At 48.9% G+C, this 17,500-nt stretch overlaps 1 protein-coding gene across 1 annotated transcript in view; it reads left to right on the forward strand.

Annotated features, from left to right (window-relative positions):
• Positions 1 to 17,500, forward strand: part of dnah9 (dynein, axonemal, heavy chain 9) — a gene marked incomplete at its 3' end in the record, with an annotated part of 148,941 nt that overhangs the window by 52,444 nt on the left and 78,997 nt on the right. Inside the window, exons 38-45 of the mRNA XM_084485520.1 lie at positions 507 to 615; positions 1,023 to 1,170; positions 1,928 to 2,102; positions 3,765 to 3,938; positions 4,919 to 5,126; positions 7,436 to 7,601; positions 11,116 to 11,218; positions 12,481 to 12,720. Coding sequence (XP_084341646.1) covers positions 507 to 615; positions 1,023 to 1,170; positions 1,928 to 2,102; positions 3,765 to 3,938; positions 4,919 to 5,126; positions 7,436 to 7,601; positions 11,116 to 11,218; positions 12,481 to 12,720 — 1,323 coding nt within the window. The remainder of the gene's footprint in view (positions 1 to 506; positions 616 to 1,022; positions 1,171 to 1,927; positions 2,103 to 3,764; positions 3,939 to 4,918; positions 5,127 to 7,435; positions 7,602 to 11,115; positions 11,219 to 12,480; positions 12,721 to 17,500) is intronic.

The raw sequence follows: 17,500 nt of genomic DNA on the forward strand, positions 1-17,500 counted from the left end.
CTGTCATTGTCCTGCCTCTCTACTGCCTCTCTATGGCTCACATTTAGTCAGACTTTAGTTCACCTTTCCAGGTCGGCAGCTTCCAATAGCACTGCATAGTTCTCCAGCCCTCCCTGGCCATATATTATTAAAGCCCTCATTCTAATCCCGCATCCCGGGTTCACCAACCAGAACCTTGTTGTTTGCGACGCAATTAAGCCAAGATATTTCCTGCCCTTATCAAAGCGGCAATATGCATAGACCCAATCAGGCGCTGGTATTGCATTGCGCTGGTTTATTCTGGTTTAGCAAACGCGGGCAGCGATATAGTGTGTGTGTGTGTTGTTACCACCCAGTGTTCTGAACTGCAGAACTTCGTACCGTGCTAGTTCAGTGGGTTTCGCCCTAAATATAAAAAAAGAACCAGTTGTTTCGGGACAGACCCGTGTTAGGGTTAGGTCAAAAACATTATGGTAAAATGTTCTTTTTGGCTCGTGCTACGAATGTGAACCGAAACTCTCCCACAGGTGTTGACCCTGGCCAGTAATGAGCGCATCCCGCTAAGCCCAACCATGAGGCTGGTGTTTGAGATCAGCCACCTCCGCACGGCCACGCCCGCTACCGTGTCCAGAGCAGGTACCACACACACACACACACACACACACACACACACACACACACATACACACACATACACACACATACACACACACACACGTATGCTCTCACACACACACATACACATAAATAAATACACACACAGACACACACCACACGCATATGTAATATGTGAATATGAATACATCACAAATGCACAGACGCACATTCACACAACCACACACATACACACGCGCACGTGCGTGCACACAAACGCACGCATGCACACGCACAGTGAAATATAACGAATACGAATCAGCACACATTCAAAGACGTGCATGCAAACATGCACACACAAGAACACACAGGCACACACACACACACGTGCGCACACGCGCGTAAATGCAACCGGTACTGAACCCAGAGTGACTCTTCCACCCCCCTAGGCATCCTCTATATAAACCCAGCAGACCTGGGCTGGAACCCACCGGTGTCCAGCTGGATTGACAGGAGGGAGGTCCAATCAGAGAAGGCCAATCTGACCATTCTATTCGACAAATACTTGCCAAGCTGCCTGGACACCATCAGATCAAGGTGGAGGCACACCAGACTCACCCTTAAATACGTCCTCATTTCATGTCAATATTCAATGTTTGTATTATGTACATACTATGAACATAAGAAGGAGTGGGAGGTGAACAAGTAATTGAGAAAAGCTATTATTTGCTTTTTTGCAATTTTTGAAAGCGGAAAATCAAGATTGATTTTCATGGAAATCTTTGGTGACTCCTCGAGATGGATATTTGACAAGCAATTAAATTAGTGAAGGGAACCATTTTGTCAATGTTGACAACGCACAATTTTAAGTTTCAACAGTGTCTGTGTTTTTGAGTGTTTCATGTTTCTTTAATGCCTGTGATGCACTGTGCGTCTGTTTAGAGTGTTATCTAAATCAACTGACTGACTCACTGACATAGAGGGATGGATGGATGGATAGAGGGGTGGATGGATGGATAGAGGGATGGATGGATGGCTAGAGGGATGACGGTGGGATGGATGGATGATGGATGGATTGCTGGCTGCACAACGGTCAAACATGACTCACTGACTCAATGACTGACTCACTGACTTCCTCATTAAACGGGCTGTTTTGCATGTTCTTGGTCCAGGTTCCCTCCTCACTAAACCTGATGTTAGGTCCAGGTTCCCTCCTCACTAAACCTGATGTTAGGTCTAGGTTCCCTCCTCACTAAACCTGATGTTAGGTCCAGGTTCCCTCCTCACTAAACCTGATGTTAGGTCCAGGTTCCCTCCTCACTAAACCTGATGTGTGGTCTGGTTCTCGGTCCAGGTTCAAGCAGATCATCCCGGTGCCGGAGCAGAGCCTGGTGCAGATGCTCTGCCACCTGCTGGAGTGTCTTCTGACCCCGGAGAACACGCCGGCCGACTGCGCTAAGGAGCTCCATGAGCTCTACTTTGTCTTCGCCACCGTCTGGGCCTTCGGGGGCGCCATGTTCCAGGACCAGGTATGCTCGTCCCTTGTCTCTTTTCTCTGTATTTATACGTGATGTTTATGTACTTTGTTGATGATGTTTATGAGAGGTGCTCGGTAGAGATGGGTAAAGTCTATTACATGTTGTGGTTACGTTTCGACTCGTATAAGAAAGGCACATCACATTCTTTTAAGTAAACCCATACATAGCCTGTTCACGTTGAGGTCTTTCTGTTGTTTTGATCTATTTTATCATGCACACATAGTTAATGTTTTTAATCATGAGAACGGCATTTTCAGTAAGATTGTAATTACCGGGTTTGTCAGATCACGACAAACCCGGTAATTACAATGGTCTGGGGTCCCGGGTCTCTCTCCTCCCGGAAATTCACCAGTTAGGGTCTGTAGTACACCAGTTAGGGTCTGTAGTACCCCAGTTAGGGTCTGTAGTACACCAGTTAGGGTCTGTAGTACACCAGTTAGGGTCTGTAGTACACCAGTTAGGGTCTGTAGTACACCAGTTAGGGTCTGTAGTACACCAGTTAGGGTCTGTAGTACACCAGTTAGGGTCTGTAGTACACCAGTTAGGGTCTGTAGTACACCAGTTAGGGTCTGTAGTACACCAGTTAGGGTCTGTAATATCTCGGGTCAGAAAAACGGGGCAGTATATCTTTTTTTGGATGATTGGATCCAATGGGATCTCAGAAGGTCCATTAGACTTCAGGTACGTGATTCTGGACCCAGGAAGTCCTCTACACCCCAGCTTTAACCACACGATATTAGCCAGCTCTCAAGTGGCCATCTTGGACAGGAAGTGGTGGCTGGGCGGGCAGAATTTTAATCAACGTTTCCTCGAAAGGCGCGGCTGTAAATTAGCGTGGTGCGTGTGTGGTTGCTCAGCTACTTGCTAAGCTAGAATTTCTTTCTGCTATCAAAAAAAGAAGGGAGCTCCACTTTATTTTCCCATCAGAGCTGCATTTAAATGCTAAGTGGTTTTATTGACTGCAGCGCCGGGCGCTGGGTTAGTGGGTAGAGGAGACCTGACAACAAGCTGTGTGTGTGTGTGTGTGTGTGTGTGTGTGTGTGTGTGTGTGTGTGTGTGTGTGTGTACCCGTGTTGGTCTACGTGTGTGTGTGTGTGTGTGTGTGTGTGTGTGTGTGTGTGTGTGTGTGTGTGTGTGTGTGTGTGTGTGTGTGTGTGACTGCGCATTTATGTGCATTTGTTCTTGTGTGTGTGTGCTTGTGTGTGTCTGTCCATGTGTTTATCTGTGTGTGATTGTGCAGGTGTGTTTGTATGTGTGCGTTTGTCTACGTGTGTGTGTGTGTGTGTGTGTGTGTGTGTGTGTGTGTGTGTGTGTGTGTGCGTGCGTTACCTCTGTCTGCCTAAATGAATCGGGCTCCATATCTGTTTGGTGCGTTGAGGTGTCACATCTTCCTTATGTAATTTACTTGTCTGCCAGGTTGCATTCAGCACAACTGGGGAAATTACACACACAAACACACACACACCTTCCCCCGTCCATATCTATGAGGCAAAAGAGTGGAGTCATTACGTAATATTGACACATAACCCTACACACCTACCCTTTTTCCCATTTTAAACCTCTTGTCTGTGTGTGTGTGTGTGTGTGTGTGTGTGTGTGTGTGTGTGTGTGTGTGTGTGTGTGTGTGTGTGTGTGTGTGTGTGTGCGTGGCAGTTGGTAGACTACCGGGTGGAGTTCAGCAAGTGGTGGGTGACTGAATTCAAGACGGTCAAGTTCCCGTCACAGGGAACCGTCTTTGACTACTACATTGACCCTGAGACCAAGAAATTCGAGCCCTGGTCCAAAATTGTGCCCAAATTCGAAATGGACACGGATATGCCCCTTCAGGTATTTGTATTTTTAAAGAATTCACTCTCGTTCCCTCTCTCTCTCTCTCTCTCTCTCTCTCTCTCTCTCTCTCTCTCTCTCTCTCTCTCATCTCTCTCTCTCTCTCTCTCTCTCTCTCTCTCTCTCTCCCTGTCTTTCTTTCGCTCTCTGTATACATTATTTATTAATAGATACATTATTCATAATTGCTTTTTACTTCTTTCAATTAATCTATGTGTGTTTTTCTATATGATGTCTGTCCCTGTTTGTTTGTGTTATGTTATGTGTGTGTGTGTGTGTGTGTGTGTGTGTGTGTGTGTGTGATGTCTGTCCTTTTGTGTGTGTGTGTGTGTGTGTGTGTGTGTGTGTGTTTATTTGTGTGATGTCTATCCATGTGTGTATGTGTGTGTCTGCGTTTGTTGGATGTCTGTCCATGTGTGTGCTTGTGTGATATGTGTGTGTGTTTGTGTGATTTCTGTGTGTGTGTGTGTGTGTGTGTGTGTGTGTGTGTGTGTGTGTGAGTGTGTGTGATGTCTGTCCGTGTGTGTGTGTGTGTGTGTGTGTGTGTGTGTGTGTGTGTGTGTGTGTGTGTGATGTCTGTCCTTGCGTGTGTGTCTGTGTGTGTGATGTCTGTCCGTGTGTGTCTATCCTTGTGTGTGTGTGTGTGTGTGTGTGTGTGTGTGTGATGTCTGTCCTTGTGTGTTCGGTGTGTGATGTCTGTCCGTGTGTGTCTATCCTTGTGTGTGTGTGTGTGTGTGTGTGTGTGTGATGTCTGTCCTTGTGTGTTCGGTGTGTGATGTCTGTCCGTGTGTGTCTATCCTTGTGTGTGTGTGTGTGTGTGTGTGTGTGTGATGTCTGTCCTTGTGTGTTCGGTGTGTGATGTCTCTCCGTGTGTGTGTGTGTGTGTGTGTGTGTGTGTGTGTGTGTGTGTGATGTCTGTCCTTGTGTGTTCGGTGTGTGATGTCTCTGTGTGTGTGTGTGTGTGTGTGTGTGCGCTGAAGGCCTGTCTGGTCCCCACCACGGAGACCATCAGGGTGCGCTACTTCATGGACCGGCTGCTGGAGCGCCGGCGGCCCGTCATGCTGGTGGGCTCCGCCGGGACGGGCAAGTCGGTGCTGGTGGGCGACAAGCTGGGCTCCCTGGACCCCGAGAGATACACCACCAAGAACGTCCCCTTCAACTACTACACCACCTCCGCCATGCTGCAGGGTAGGTGGAGGTCCTCCGTCACCACGCGCGCTGTGGGTCTGTCGGTCAGTTCTTTGAACAACATCGCAGCGATGCATTCGTTGATTTTCCAGCCGGTTGATCAACGTTAAATCAACGTACTTCAATGAATTGAATTAATAAATGACATCATTAATCGTCTATCGAAAGCCGATGTCGTCCGTGGCTGCTTGTCTTCGTTTCCGAGACTTCACATCAGGCTCGGGTGAATTGTATTCATGGACTAACTGAAGAATGGGTTAATTTAAGCCAAAATCGTTCATCATTCGTCATTCATCAATATCAGAATTGTGTTAGTTGGTGCGCTAGTTTTTCCCGGTCATTCTGTTCTATTTAAACGTGCTAAAGGTTTGATTTTAGGAGCAGATTTTAGGAATGGTGTAGCCATCCGTCAGCTCTTACTTAGAGAAATGGTCTTTGAGAATATCTGTTTTGAGTTGACTGCATGGAGCAGAGAGGGAGGGGACGTTGGTTTAGTTGTTCCATTTCAAAGTCGTCCTCTCTTATGCTAGCTTCTCTCTTTATCTTTCCAGCTCTGGCATCTCACCAGCCGCACTTTCTAACATTTAATCTTTGTCATCGGATATGTTTCTCTGTTGATCCTGATCCCTCAATTAAATCCCAGTGCCAATATTAGCTCTAAAAAGGTTAAACACATTCTGGTTGCTTGCCGGAAAGCTTCTTATGCATTACAGTTTAAACTGTGTGTGTGCTCACCTTGTTAAAGGCTAGAGGCAGCAGCCCATCTTACACAGAGCTCCTTCAAAGCTCTGCCTTTGTTTGAACAGCTGGGAGTTTATTCCGTCGTTCCCTCCTTTCATGTCTGCAGCAGCCTCTGTTCTGCCTCTCCTTAACTCCTCCACCTTCCAAACGAGGTTTTCAGGGGTCCAAACGAGGCACCGAAGCCTGACGGATGCTGGGAGAATTGTTTTGAGATCCCATTGGATCAGATACATTTTAAAGTTAAAGAAATACTGAGCCGTCTTTGTCTGTATTTTGAGATATGAGAGGCCCTACCCGGTAAGGGTATTTCATAGACCCGGTTATTAAAATGATACAGGTCTGCAGTTCTACTGCTAATTCCATTAATCGTGTTGGATACAACATATAGTAGCATAATAAAAGGAGATCAAAACAAAAGAAAGACCTAGTATAAATATGCTACGATGCTGGTCTTATATTCATTGAAACATGACAGTCACTTGTAATACACAAGGCCTTACCTCCGCGACTAACCTTGCTGGTGCTACTCAAGATCTGTTCCCCTTACGCCCGTATTCCACCGGGGACGTAAGCGCCGCGGAACGGCTGCGTCCTGTGCCCTGCGTCAATCCCCACCGGGCGCGTAACGGCAGCGCGCGCTGCCTTGCGAGCCAGCGGTATTCATGCGAGATCACGAGATCACGCGATAATCCTGAACGTTTTAACTGTGTGGATAAAGGAAATCCTTTCTCACATTGTCTTTATAAAAAGGATGATTGATTTCGTAAATGATTTTATGTTGCTCCACTTCGATAATAAGTCTCTCGTCGTCCATGTTGCCGACCCTCTGAGACCCTTTGATTGATTGACTGCTGACCTGGTGCCACCGGTCATGACATAATGTTGATGTGAAGTTGTATGGGCTACATGAGCGGAGTATTGTGTTTTATTTTGAAAATTGACCGGATGCTCTATGGCTTTTATTATTTCACTTCCTTGCTCGATCTGCTCTGTGGAAATTGACGCGGTTCAGCAGCGGCTCGCGTCAAAATAGAAGTGCTGCGTAAAGATAGCGCTGCGGCGCGGTGCGCCGCTCCTGGGACGCTGCTGAGACGCGCCGCGGCGCGCCCGGTGGGGATGGTTTCATTGATTAGAGTGGCAGCGATCAGCAGCGGTGACCGCGGCGCAGCCGTTCCGCGGCGCTTACGTCCCTGGTGGAATACGGGCGTTAGTCTCCTCTTTCCCACTCTTACTGCCGTCCTAATGGTCGGCCACATCATCACGCCAGCTACGCAGCACTTCCATGCGTTTCTCTCACGAGAAGCACTGGTCACATGTCTTTCTCAGATCCACCCTGGTATTATACACAAATATAAACTGACCCGGGACCCGACCAGGAACCAGGTGATCCTAATGCAATGTGGACCCTCACCCTTATGGGTCCCGGGTCTGGTCTAGAACCTAGGGTTCGTGTAGACCTATGAAGAGCTCTGCTGTCCACTGCCCTCCCTTCTGTCTCCTCTCCTCTCTGCTTTCCTTCTCTTGTTCAACTCCTATCCTCTTCCTCCCTCCTCCCCCCACCCCCCCAGCCGTGCTGGAGAAGCCCCTGGAGAAGAAGGCAGGCCGTAACTACGGCCCCCCGGGCAGCCGCCGACTGGTGTACTTCATAGACGACATGAACATGCCCGAGGTGGACGCCTACGGGACGGTGCAGCCTCACACGCTCATACGCCAGCACATGGACTACAACCACTGGTGAGCCGTAGGCCAGTGTGTTCACCGCCAGCACCACCATCACCACCACCACCACCACCACCATCACCATCACCACCACCACCACCACCACCACCACCACTACCACTGACACCACCACCACCACCACCACCACCACCACCACCATCACCACCACCACCACCACCACCATCACCATCACCACCACCACCACCACCACCATCACCATCACCACCACCACCACCACCACCACCACCATCACCACCACCACCATCACCACTACCACTGACACCACCACCACCACCACCATCACCACCACCACCATCACCACTACCACTGACACCACCACCACCACCACCATCACCACCACCACCACCACCATCACCACCACTGACACCACCATCACCACCACCACCACCACCATCACCATTACCACCACCACCACCACTACCACTGACACCACCACCACCATCACCACCACCATTACCACCACCACCACCACTACCACTGACACCACCACCACCATCACCACCACCACTGACACCACCACTACCACTGACACCACCACCACCATCACCACCACCACCACCAACACCACCACCACCACCACCACCACCACCATCACCACCACCATCACCACCACCACCAACAACACCATCACCACCATCACCATTACCACTGACACCACCACCACCACCACCACCAACACCATCACCACTACCACTGACACCACCACCACCACCACCAACACCAACACCACCATCACCATTACCACTGACACCACCACCACCACCACCATCACCACTACCACTGACACCACCACCATCACCACTGACACCACCACCATCACCACCGCCACCAACACCACCATCACCACCACCACCACCACCATCACCATTACCACTGACACCACCACCACCATCACCACCACCACCACCACCACCACCATCACCATTACCACCGACACCACCACCACCACCACCATCACCACCACCATCACCACCACCATCACCGCCAACACCATCACCACCACCACCATCACCACCACCACCACCACCACCTTTATGGTGCTTATGGCCACCGTATTTAGCGGGTGCCTTCAGTGAAACGTTTTATTGGAAAAGATCAACGCAGTCTTGTTAGGGCAGAGCTTGTTATGGATAGTATATCGTTGTTGTGTGTTTTTTGCATAGATGTTGAAGCAAAGATACGAGTGGCTCTATAGAATATCAATGATAGAACTATAGAATATCAATTAAATAAATATAGAATATCCATCTGGACAGAAGTGGATGTTGATGTTGATGGCCGTGTCCGAGAGAGGCTTCTCAGACACTTCTCAGACACACTACGGTGTGTCAAGCATTTCATGTACAACATCGGCCCATTATAACGCTCATACACAACGACGGTACTAGCTTGAAAAAAGTATCACCGAGTTGATGTGAGCCGTTACCATGGGAATACCACGCCCCACCTCCTTCCTGTACAGGGGGTTCACTTACGCTTTAACGACCTATACTTGAAGAAACCAGGTTGATAGCCATAGTAGAATAGAGATAGAAAAGTAAGCACCTTAAATACAGGTATCGGACCTGCATTGGACAGACGGCTTAAATGAGGGCATTGTGTTCAAAGTCAGAAACACACATTCCCCAGAAGAGATGATACCGCTGCCTTTGCTAATTAAACACAGTTTCCGTGATGCATTAAACTGCCGTTTTAATCATACGGCCATTTCAGCTTGATGTATCGCGCTGCTCTTAAGAACATCCACAGGGCTGTGATGTGTTTGAAACGGGATGAGGAATAGATGAGGAGGTCAAAGCAGGGGTCCGGTACACGCTGAAACCTGAATGGATGGTTCCGGAGACCCCTGGCCGCCCCCCGCCTCACCGCCCGGAGCCAGCTCCACCGTCCGCCGCTCCACCGTCGCACAGACGAGACGAGTCGCCACTTAGATAAATGACTGATGAATGACTTTTAAGTCCTTGAAGCGTTTCCTGCCGCCGCCGTGGGGCCTGGCCAGCGCCTCTGGAACGCCACCAATGTTTGTGTGGCGGGGAGCGGCGGCGCTGCAGCGAGTCGTCTTCGGCGAGCGCCGCCCGTTCTTGGATGTGACGCAAGCGTAGATAAAGAGTTAGACGTTTCCTTGAGGGAGGGAGCCAAGAAGAGAAGGGAAAGTTATAAAGTCATCTGGATGGGAGGCGACGGGCGTCTGGACCAGACGTTGTGCCGCTCGCTCGCTCTCTCTCTCTCTCTTCCCCCCCCCCCTCCTCCTCCAAGAAGGAAGGAAACGTGCTCGCTGGCGCCCATACGGCAGACGGAGGGGAGCAGAACGGCGCGCCATGCGTGCTTTGCTTACAGTATGAGTTCTGGGTGGAAAACGCAACGTTCTGGCTGCTGCCTGTTTCTTAAAGCCGTCGTTAGGATGATGGACTTGATAACGTTGTTGGACGCGTGCCGTTGTTTAGTTAGTAATTCAATAAGAGAGGCCATTTCCCATTTTGACAAATGTTCCTGAATTTCCATTTTGGATGATGTCCCACTGCCTCTCCTAGTTATGATCTCATCAATTTCAAATATGAAAAGGAACTCTCAAAATCTTTATTAAGCTGCTCTTCCATATCTGGCGGTTTGAGGCCACAATTTTTTTTTTATTGATTTTAATCATTTTTTTGACTTATTTTCAGCTTTCTTTAAACATCATGTCATATTTGTCTATAAATATCTGGCCTGTAAAACCCTTTGAGACTGTAATGGTGAGCAAGGGTTAGGGCTGAATTTAATTGAATATTATGACGTTTGTGAATGTTTTTACGGGTTTAACTTGTATTCGCCTAGTACACAGCCAGTACACAGCCAGTACACAGCCAGTACACAGCCAGTACACAGCCCCCACCCAACAAGACACTTTCCAGGATGAGTGTGGCAGTCGAAACGGGCTCTGCACTTCCATCATGTCATATCCTGCTCATGTTGCTCCCTATTGATCTGAAATGCTTTGGTGCACCCTACAACTCGGGCGCCCCCACCCAGTCAAGAAGTTTTCATTTATTTTCTCCTCCTTTTTTTTGTTGCCCTGAATGTCAACCAACAGAAACAGTGGAGGAACTCTGCCTCTATGATCTGGCCTCAGAAAAAAAAAACGAAAAAAAAAACAGCTTTTTCGTGGCTAAGCTCCCAGACACGGCGGCAAGGGCATTGTGGACACGGATGCGCCTCTCATACGCAGCGCTGAGTGATTTAGACAAGGTCGGCCCATTAGAGATTTGCTGGGAGCGCTCCAAGTATGAAATTGAGAAGGAGAAGGATGTTAGGGGGCCACGATATGCAAGAGCTGAAGCGTGCCCATCGACCGCGGCACGCTGGGAAATATGGGCCCCTGTGTGCCTGTGTGAGGAGGTTGTCGAATAATGATGTCGTCGGGTCTTTGTGTGCGTGTGTGCGTGTTTGTGTATGTGCTGTATAATCTTGTACTTATGTACATCTAATCATTTGTGTGTGTGTGTGTGTGTGTGTGTGTGTGTGTGTGCAGGTACGACCGGAGCAAGCTGCTTCTGAAGGAGGTCCGCAATGTTCAGTACGTCTCCTGCATGAACCCCACGGCAGGGAGCTTCACCATCAACCCACGCCTGCAGGTCTGTTCACACGCACACACACACACTCACTGGGCTACTCACTCACTCACACACTCACTCACACACAGAAACAACAACACACGCACACACACACACTCACTGGGCTACTCACTCACTCACACACTCACTCACACACAGAAACAACAACACACGCACACACACACACTCACTGGGCTACTCACTCATTCACACACTCACTCACACACAGAAACAACAACACACGCACACACACACACTCACTGGGCTACTCACTCATTCACACACTCACTCACACACAGAAACAACAACACACGCACACACACACACTCACTGGGCTACTCACTCACTCACTCACTCACACACAGAAACAACAACACACGCACACACACACACTCACTGGGCTACTCACTCATTCACACACTCACTCACACACAGAAACAACAACACACGCACACACACACACTCACTGGGCTACTCACTCACTCACTCACTCACACACAGAAACAACAACACACGCACACACACACTCTGCCTCTCTCTCGCTCACTCATTCACTCACTCACTCACTCACAAAAACAACACATACCAGTCACACACACAGACACACACACACACACACACACACACACACACTTGGCCTCTCTCTCGTCCTCTCTCTGTCTCTCTCCCTCTCTTTCCTACTCGTTCACACAGACAGCTAAAAGTCCCATGGATTCCCATCCGATAACATGTACATGACTATTTTCCCTTCTTGACATTAATATTAATAAAAAGGTATTGCATTAGTGTCACGCTTCATGACACCCAGAGCCATTGACATGGTGTGTGCGTGTGGGGGGGATTTGACACCTCATCCACCATGCTTGGATGACTAGAATGAATCCGTCCTTCATGCGTCAGGGTGGACGTTCGTGTCTCATGTCGAGTGTTGCTGCAGCAATCAGAAAAGACGCCAAGGCCATTTCTGTCAACTTCTGGTGCTCTCAAGCAGTATTTTGGGTTTTTTTTGCTCCAAAAAAACAGTATGTATCATACGATTCAACATCTCCGTTTCATCCCAGTTTTGCAATCGATTTCCGTCCTTTATGACTACTCTCTTCATAAATATTATTACATATATATTACATATATTAAAAAATCCCCTTTTTCTAAAATAAATTCAGCAATTTTTCTTGTTCTCTTAGGCATCCGTGCTATTTTGCTTCTCTGTTCATATACGTTTTCACGACTAAAAGGTTATTTCACGCGTCATCTCTCACATGTTATTATCTCCCCTCATTCAGCGCCACTTCTCCGTGTTTGCGCTGTCCTTCCCGGGCGCCGACGCCCTGTCCACCATCTACACCTCCATCCTGTCCCAGCGGCTGGGCGGAGAGGGCTTCACCCAGGAGCTGCAGCGGAGCACCCCCACCGTGGTGCAGCTGGCCCTGAACCTGCACCAGCGCGTCTCCTCCGCCTTCCTCCCCACCGCCGTCAAGTTCCACTACGTCTTCAACCTGCGCGACCTCTCCAACATCTTCCAGGTGAGAGGGCAGACTGAGGGACACGGTGTCTTCTCCTCCCGTGATGACCGTGCACTACGGTGTCCCCGTTGCACTCCTGACGCTCATCTCTGGAAGGAGGGATCCCTCTTTCTCTGCTCTACTTTGAGTTCTCTTCTGTGGTCTTTAAGAGGTGGTGTCTGTGGTCTCCTCGCTCTCCTCGCTCGGTGTGCCGTTGTTGTCTTAACGGGGCCCTTGGAGACTGTAACTGGGATTAAGGGATACATGATGAAAGTGTACTTGTCTTCTTGGACGTCTGTGAACGGGCAGGTCCCTTTTTAACCGTGTTTTTTTAATCATTTGTATCGATGTCGTACTCCGTAGCCGAGTCTTTCTGCAGCGGGATCGTTACGGCGGGAACAGTTCGTCGGCAACGCTCCGTCCTGGGCCGCTACTCGGTGGCGCCGGGCCACACACACACACACACACACACACACACACACACACACGCCTCGCTAATTCTAGTTCCTGCGTCCCGAATTTATGTGGTGTCGTAAATGTCCAACACAATATCGAAACTCAAAACGGGCACTCGTTAAATTGTTTTTCCGTTCAACAAATCCTCAAGAACACGCTGTCAGGAGGCGTGGCGGTGCCAGCTGTGCGGCTGCTGTACCTTAATGTATGCAGTACGGGGGCCGGTATCGGGTATTATACCGAGTGGAGAGACAGGAAAATGGATTGAAAGAGAGAGGGATTGACCCCGGGATGTTCCGTATGAAAATGAAGTGATATCATTGATTAAAAGGCAGCGTGAGTCTATAATCGTCAGTCCACAAAGTCTCTGGCTTCCAACCCATCTCTTCCGCTTAGAAAAAGTTATTCTTGTGCTGTTTTCCATCATCACCATCATCACCATCGTTTTGCCCTTGGCCGTGCTCTTGGGGCGAGGAAAAGTGTACTGTGGATGTATTATTATCATTATTACCCAATCATTTCTATATCATGCAGGATAATCCTGCACTTAGAATCCAGTTTGTTTTGTTGTATCTGTAGTGAATGTGACCCCTGTATCACAACAGATTAGTGGGATTTACGCCAGCAATCCTAGCGGCTACAGCTCACCTTTTTTTATAATAACCACTTACTTCAAATAGAAAAGATTAAATGAGTTTGCAGTAACAAATCATGTTATTGTCTAGCAGCTCAGCGAGTTGTTGATATTTGATTTGCTCTGAGTGTTTTGATGCGCTGTTGCTCGAAGGGCGGTGCGAAGAGTTAGGCTTCTGTCACTAATTTATCATCTAAATGATTATTGATTTAAGAGGGATTTTCGGCGGCGGTGCCAGAGAAAAAGTCTAAAATAAGCGTAGCAGTGGAGGGAAAAAAATAAAGAGATTTAGGCTTTCATGGGTTTTAGTGATGATTTAATGTCTTTAGATGAATATATAATCAGAGTGCAGAAGTCGTCAAGGGGAAAAGCTTTTCTGGGTGATATTTCTGTCAAAATCCCCCAATGGTTCCTCAGAGCATAAGACCCCCACCCCCCGGTAAATACGCTGCAATGTATAATTAATGCTTTAAGCCACTGAACCAAAGAAAACCTCTGTTTTTTCCATAACTTCATTCCGCCAGCTCAAAAAGGGAGCTCTGGCAATGTTGCTCTGCTCCCATTGGTCAGAAGAGTGATTACAAATATAAAAGTCCACTGTGATTGAAAAATGGGTAAAAAAAAAAGAAACGACAGAACCTTTTAAACTCTGGGTATTTTTCAAGCATTTCCATTTTTGGGTCATTTCGGTGTAGCATTCCACAGAGCAGGTTCCACAGTTTGCTATAGATACAGCACTGTGGAGTGTTCTCGCAGTGTGACTGGTGTGTAATGGGTGTAATTACCATTTCAAGGCTGCAGACTCACTGACCCTCCACTGCTGGGGGAGACCTTGATCACACCTGTCATTGGCCCCTACAGGCCAAGAGCCCTGGGCACTCCGCTCAAAGTGTCTAAACTAAAGATCTTAATGTGTGCATTCCAAAACAAGTGCTCTTAAACCCCTTCACACCGGCACGGCCCACCCAGCCAACTGTCTCTGTTTGTCCTCTTTAGTTTTTCTGGAAGGGGCCAGAAGTTGAGCTATAGCAGCAAAGCAGGGGCATCGTTTAAAGACCTTTTGAACGCCTGAGAATAAATAGCCAGACAGAAAGTCAAGGGGGAAGGGGGTTATATTGCAGCTCAAAAGATCCCACCTGTTATTAATTTGCTCACTTTTTATTTGAGAACATAAATATATATAAAAAAAAATAAAATAAAAGTGAGAAAGTTTTATTAAACTTTTTATTTGATGCAGGGCCAACTCAGAGATGGAGACTTGGGTTTGTGACTTGGGAATCGTCATTGTGGCGCATTAACCTAAAGGAAATGTCTGAGGAGATTAATATCATTCCTTGCGACCTTATGCCTCTGGTGAGCAAGCCGCGTCATTACCGACGCATGAACGCACGCGCGTACGTCGGAGATTGTACAATTTTCATTAACAATGGAGAACAACGCAGTAAAATCGGTTTTACCATTTATTCGATATTAACACACGATACGTTAGTCAGCATGGAACTGTCACACTCATTATCCAGGACCGAGAACAGAGTAGCTGTCCGCTACACTGTCTGCGCATATTGAAACGTTACAGAGAGTATTATCACATATACCAGGCGAAACTATCATACGTGGTTATGTGTTAAATCGGTTTGAATCGGTGCAGGGTGTGTATTGTCCTTACAGTCTATTGTAATATTACTATCAATATCTAACAATGATCATATAGGAAACTTCACATTAATACCGAAACAAACAAATGCTAAAAAACATACACTATGTTATGTTAAACTTAAATTTTGCTCCTATAATTTGTAATATATATCTCTGGACTTAACTCGGACTCGTATCCACAGACTTGAGCCTTGACTCTGACTCGTGACCAAAGTCAGGAGACTTGACTTGGACTCGTGACCACAGACTTGAGACTTGACTTGGACTCCCATAAACAACTTGTAAGCATCTGTGGGCCTGCGGTGCGGTCCGTGGCCTGGCTGTCAGTGGCCACGAGGCCCCTCAGATGCTCCCGACGGCAGAGATAATTGGGACGGTTCTGAACCGCGCCGCCACCGCCTCGCCGCTTTCTAAACGACACGCAAGGAAATTGCAGCCAATGGCGGGCCATGTCATTACCTTCGACTCTAATGAGACAAACTGGGAGACGGTCGCAGTTATTAGGCTCGCTACACAAGAGCCTACTCTGGAGGAGCTTTTGTAGACCCTGTCAGGGTTGCTCCTGAGGATGCGCCGGTACGAGGAGGTGTCTCTGCTGGGCCGTTTGAAGGGAAAGCAACCCGGGCACAGTGTTCAGAGACCTGTTTAGCAGAGGGCCCAACTTTCAAAAGCTGCCGTCTGAAAATTGGCTGCCTGACTTGTTTTATTTACTCCTTCTCATCCTCATGCCAGGCTGTTTGTCTCTCTCGCTCGCTCTCTCTCTCTCTCGCGCACTTTCTCTCTCTTTCTCTCTCGCTCTTGCTCTTTCCCATTTACGCTCTTGTTCTCCCGCTCTCTCGCTCGCTCCCTCCTGCTCGCTCTCACTCGCTCCTTCGCTCTCACTCTCTTCCTCCCTCTTTCTCTCTCCTCTCTCCCCCTCCCCCTCCCCATACCCCATGTCCCGCTCACTTTCTTTGAGTTACTCTCTCCAACTCTCACTCCATCTAACCCCACCCCCACCCCGGCTCCGTCTGCGAGACGCGCTGCTGTCAGAGGAGGCTGACCGTCTGAAGGCGCTGTGCTCTGTCCATTAGGCCTGAGTGGAGCGTCTGGTCTCCAGTCCTCTCTTAATGAGACAAGACAAAGGGCTCAGCCCACTCCCCCGAACCGGGAGCGTTGTGGTCGGAGCGCCGCATCACTCATCTCCCTGTAGCTCCCCGCCGTGTAGTCAGCAGCCCCCCCCAGCCCCAACGACCGGGAGGCCTATCAGAGGCTGGTCTTCCTCTACCCGACCGTGGGCCCCCCTGCAAATGAGGAGGAGGAGGATGAGGAAGAGGAGGAGGAGGAGGAGGGCTGATGCAAAGGCGGGTCTGAGGGAGGAGAGAGGGAGAGGGGGAACAATGGGGAAGATGAGTGTTGAACAGAAGCGAAAAGATGGGAGAGAAACAGAAAGAAAGCAAGAAAGCAAGTAAACACTGGAACTGTAGAGCTGTGTGTGTGTGTGTGTGTGTGTGTGTGTGTGTGGAAGTGTGCGGTGCTCTCCCAGGTCCTCAGCAGCAGATATTTGTAAGTGAGAGAGAGAGGGGGGGGGGCGAGGTGCTGTTCTGGTCTCACTGCAGCTGTCAGACACACACACACACACACACACACGCACGTCCCACCGCTCGGCCGAGAGGGAGATCCCTAACTTATCCACCGTCCACCCTCCACGCCGAGTGCAACCAAACGAGTGCACGTCGATTGGCTGAGACGGGATGAGAAGGGATGGCAGCGGGCTGGAAGGGGGAGAGGAACCAACGCAGGAAGTTGCCAGAATCCGGATTTTCATCGGAACTGGGCGGTTGATTGGAGATGGGGAAGTTGTTTGAGGGGGGTGTGGTCACCTGCAGCCGCCGCCTGATTACAGAGGGCCGGCAGACTGGAGCCCGCGCCGATGTTCATGATCAATACGGTCTAATTAAAAATCCACGGATTAAAGTGTGATAGTGAAGCGGAGGGGTTTGGATAGTGATGAGTCGCCGCAGTTATTCCATCTACGCACGCACACACGTGCGCACGCATTCACGCACACGCACA

This window comes from Micromesistius poutassou (genome assembly GCF_964030765.1).
Source record: "Micromesistius poutassou genome assembly, chromosome: 21".
NCBI lineage: Eukaryota > Metazoa > Chordata > Actinopteri > Gadiformes > Gadidae > Micromesistius > Micromesistius poutassou.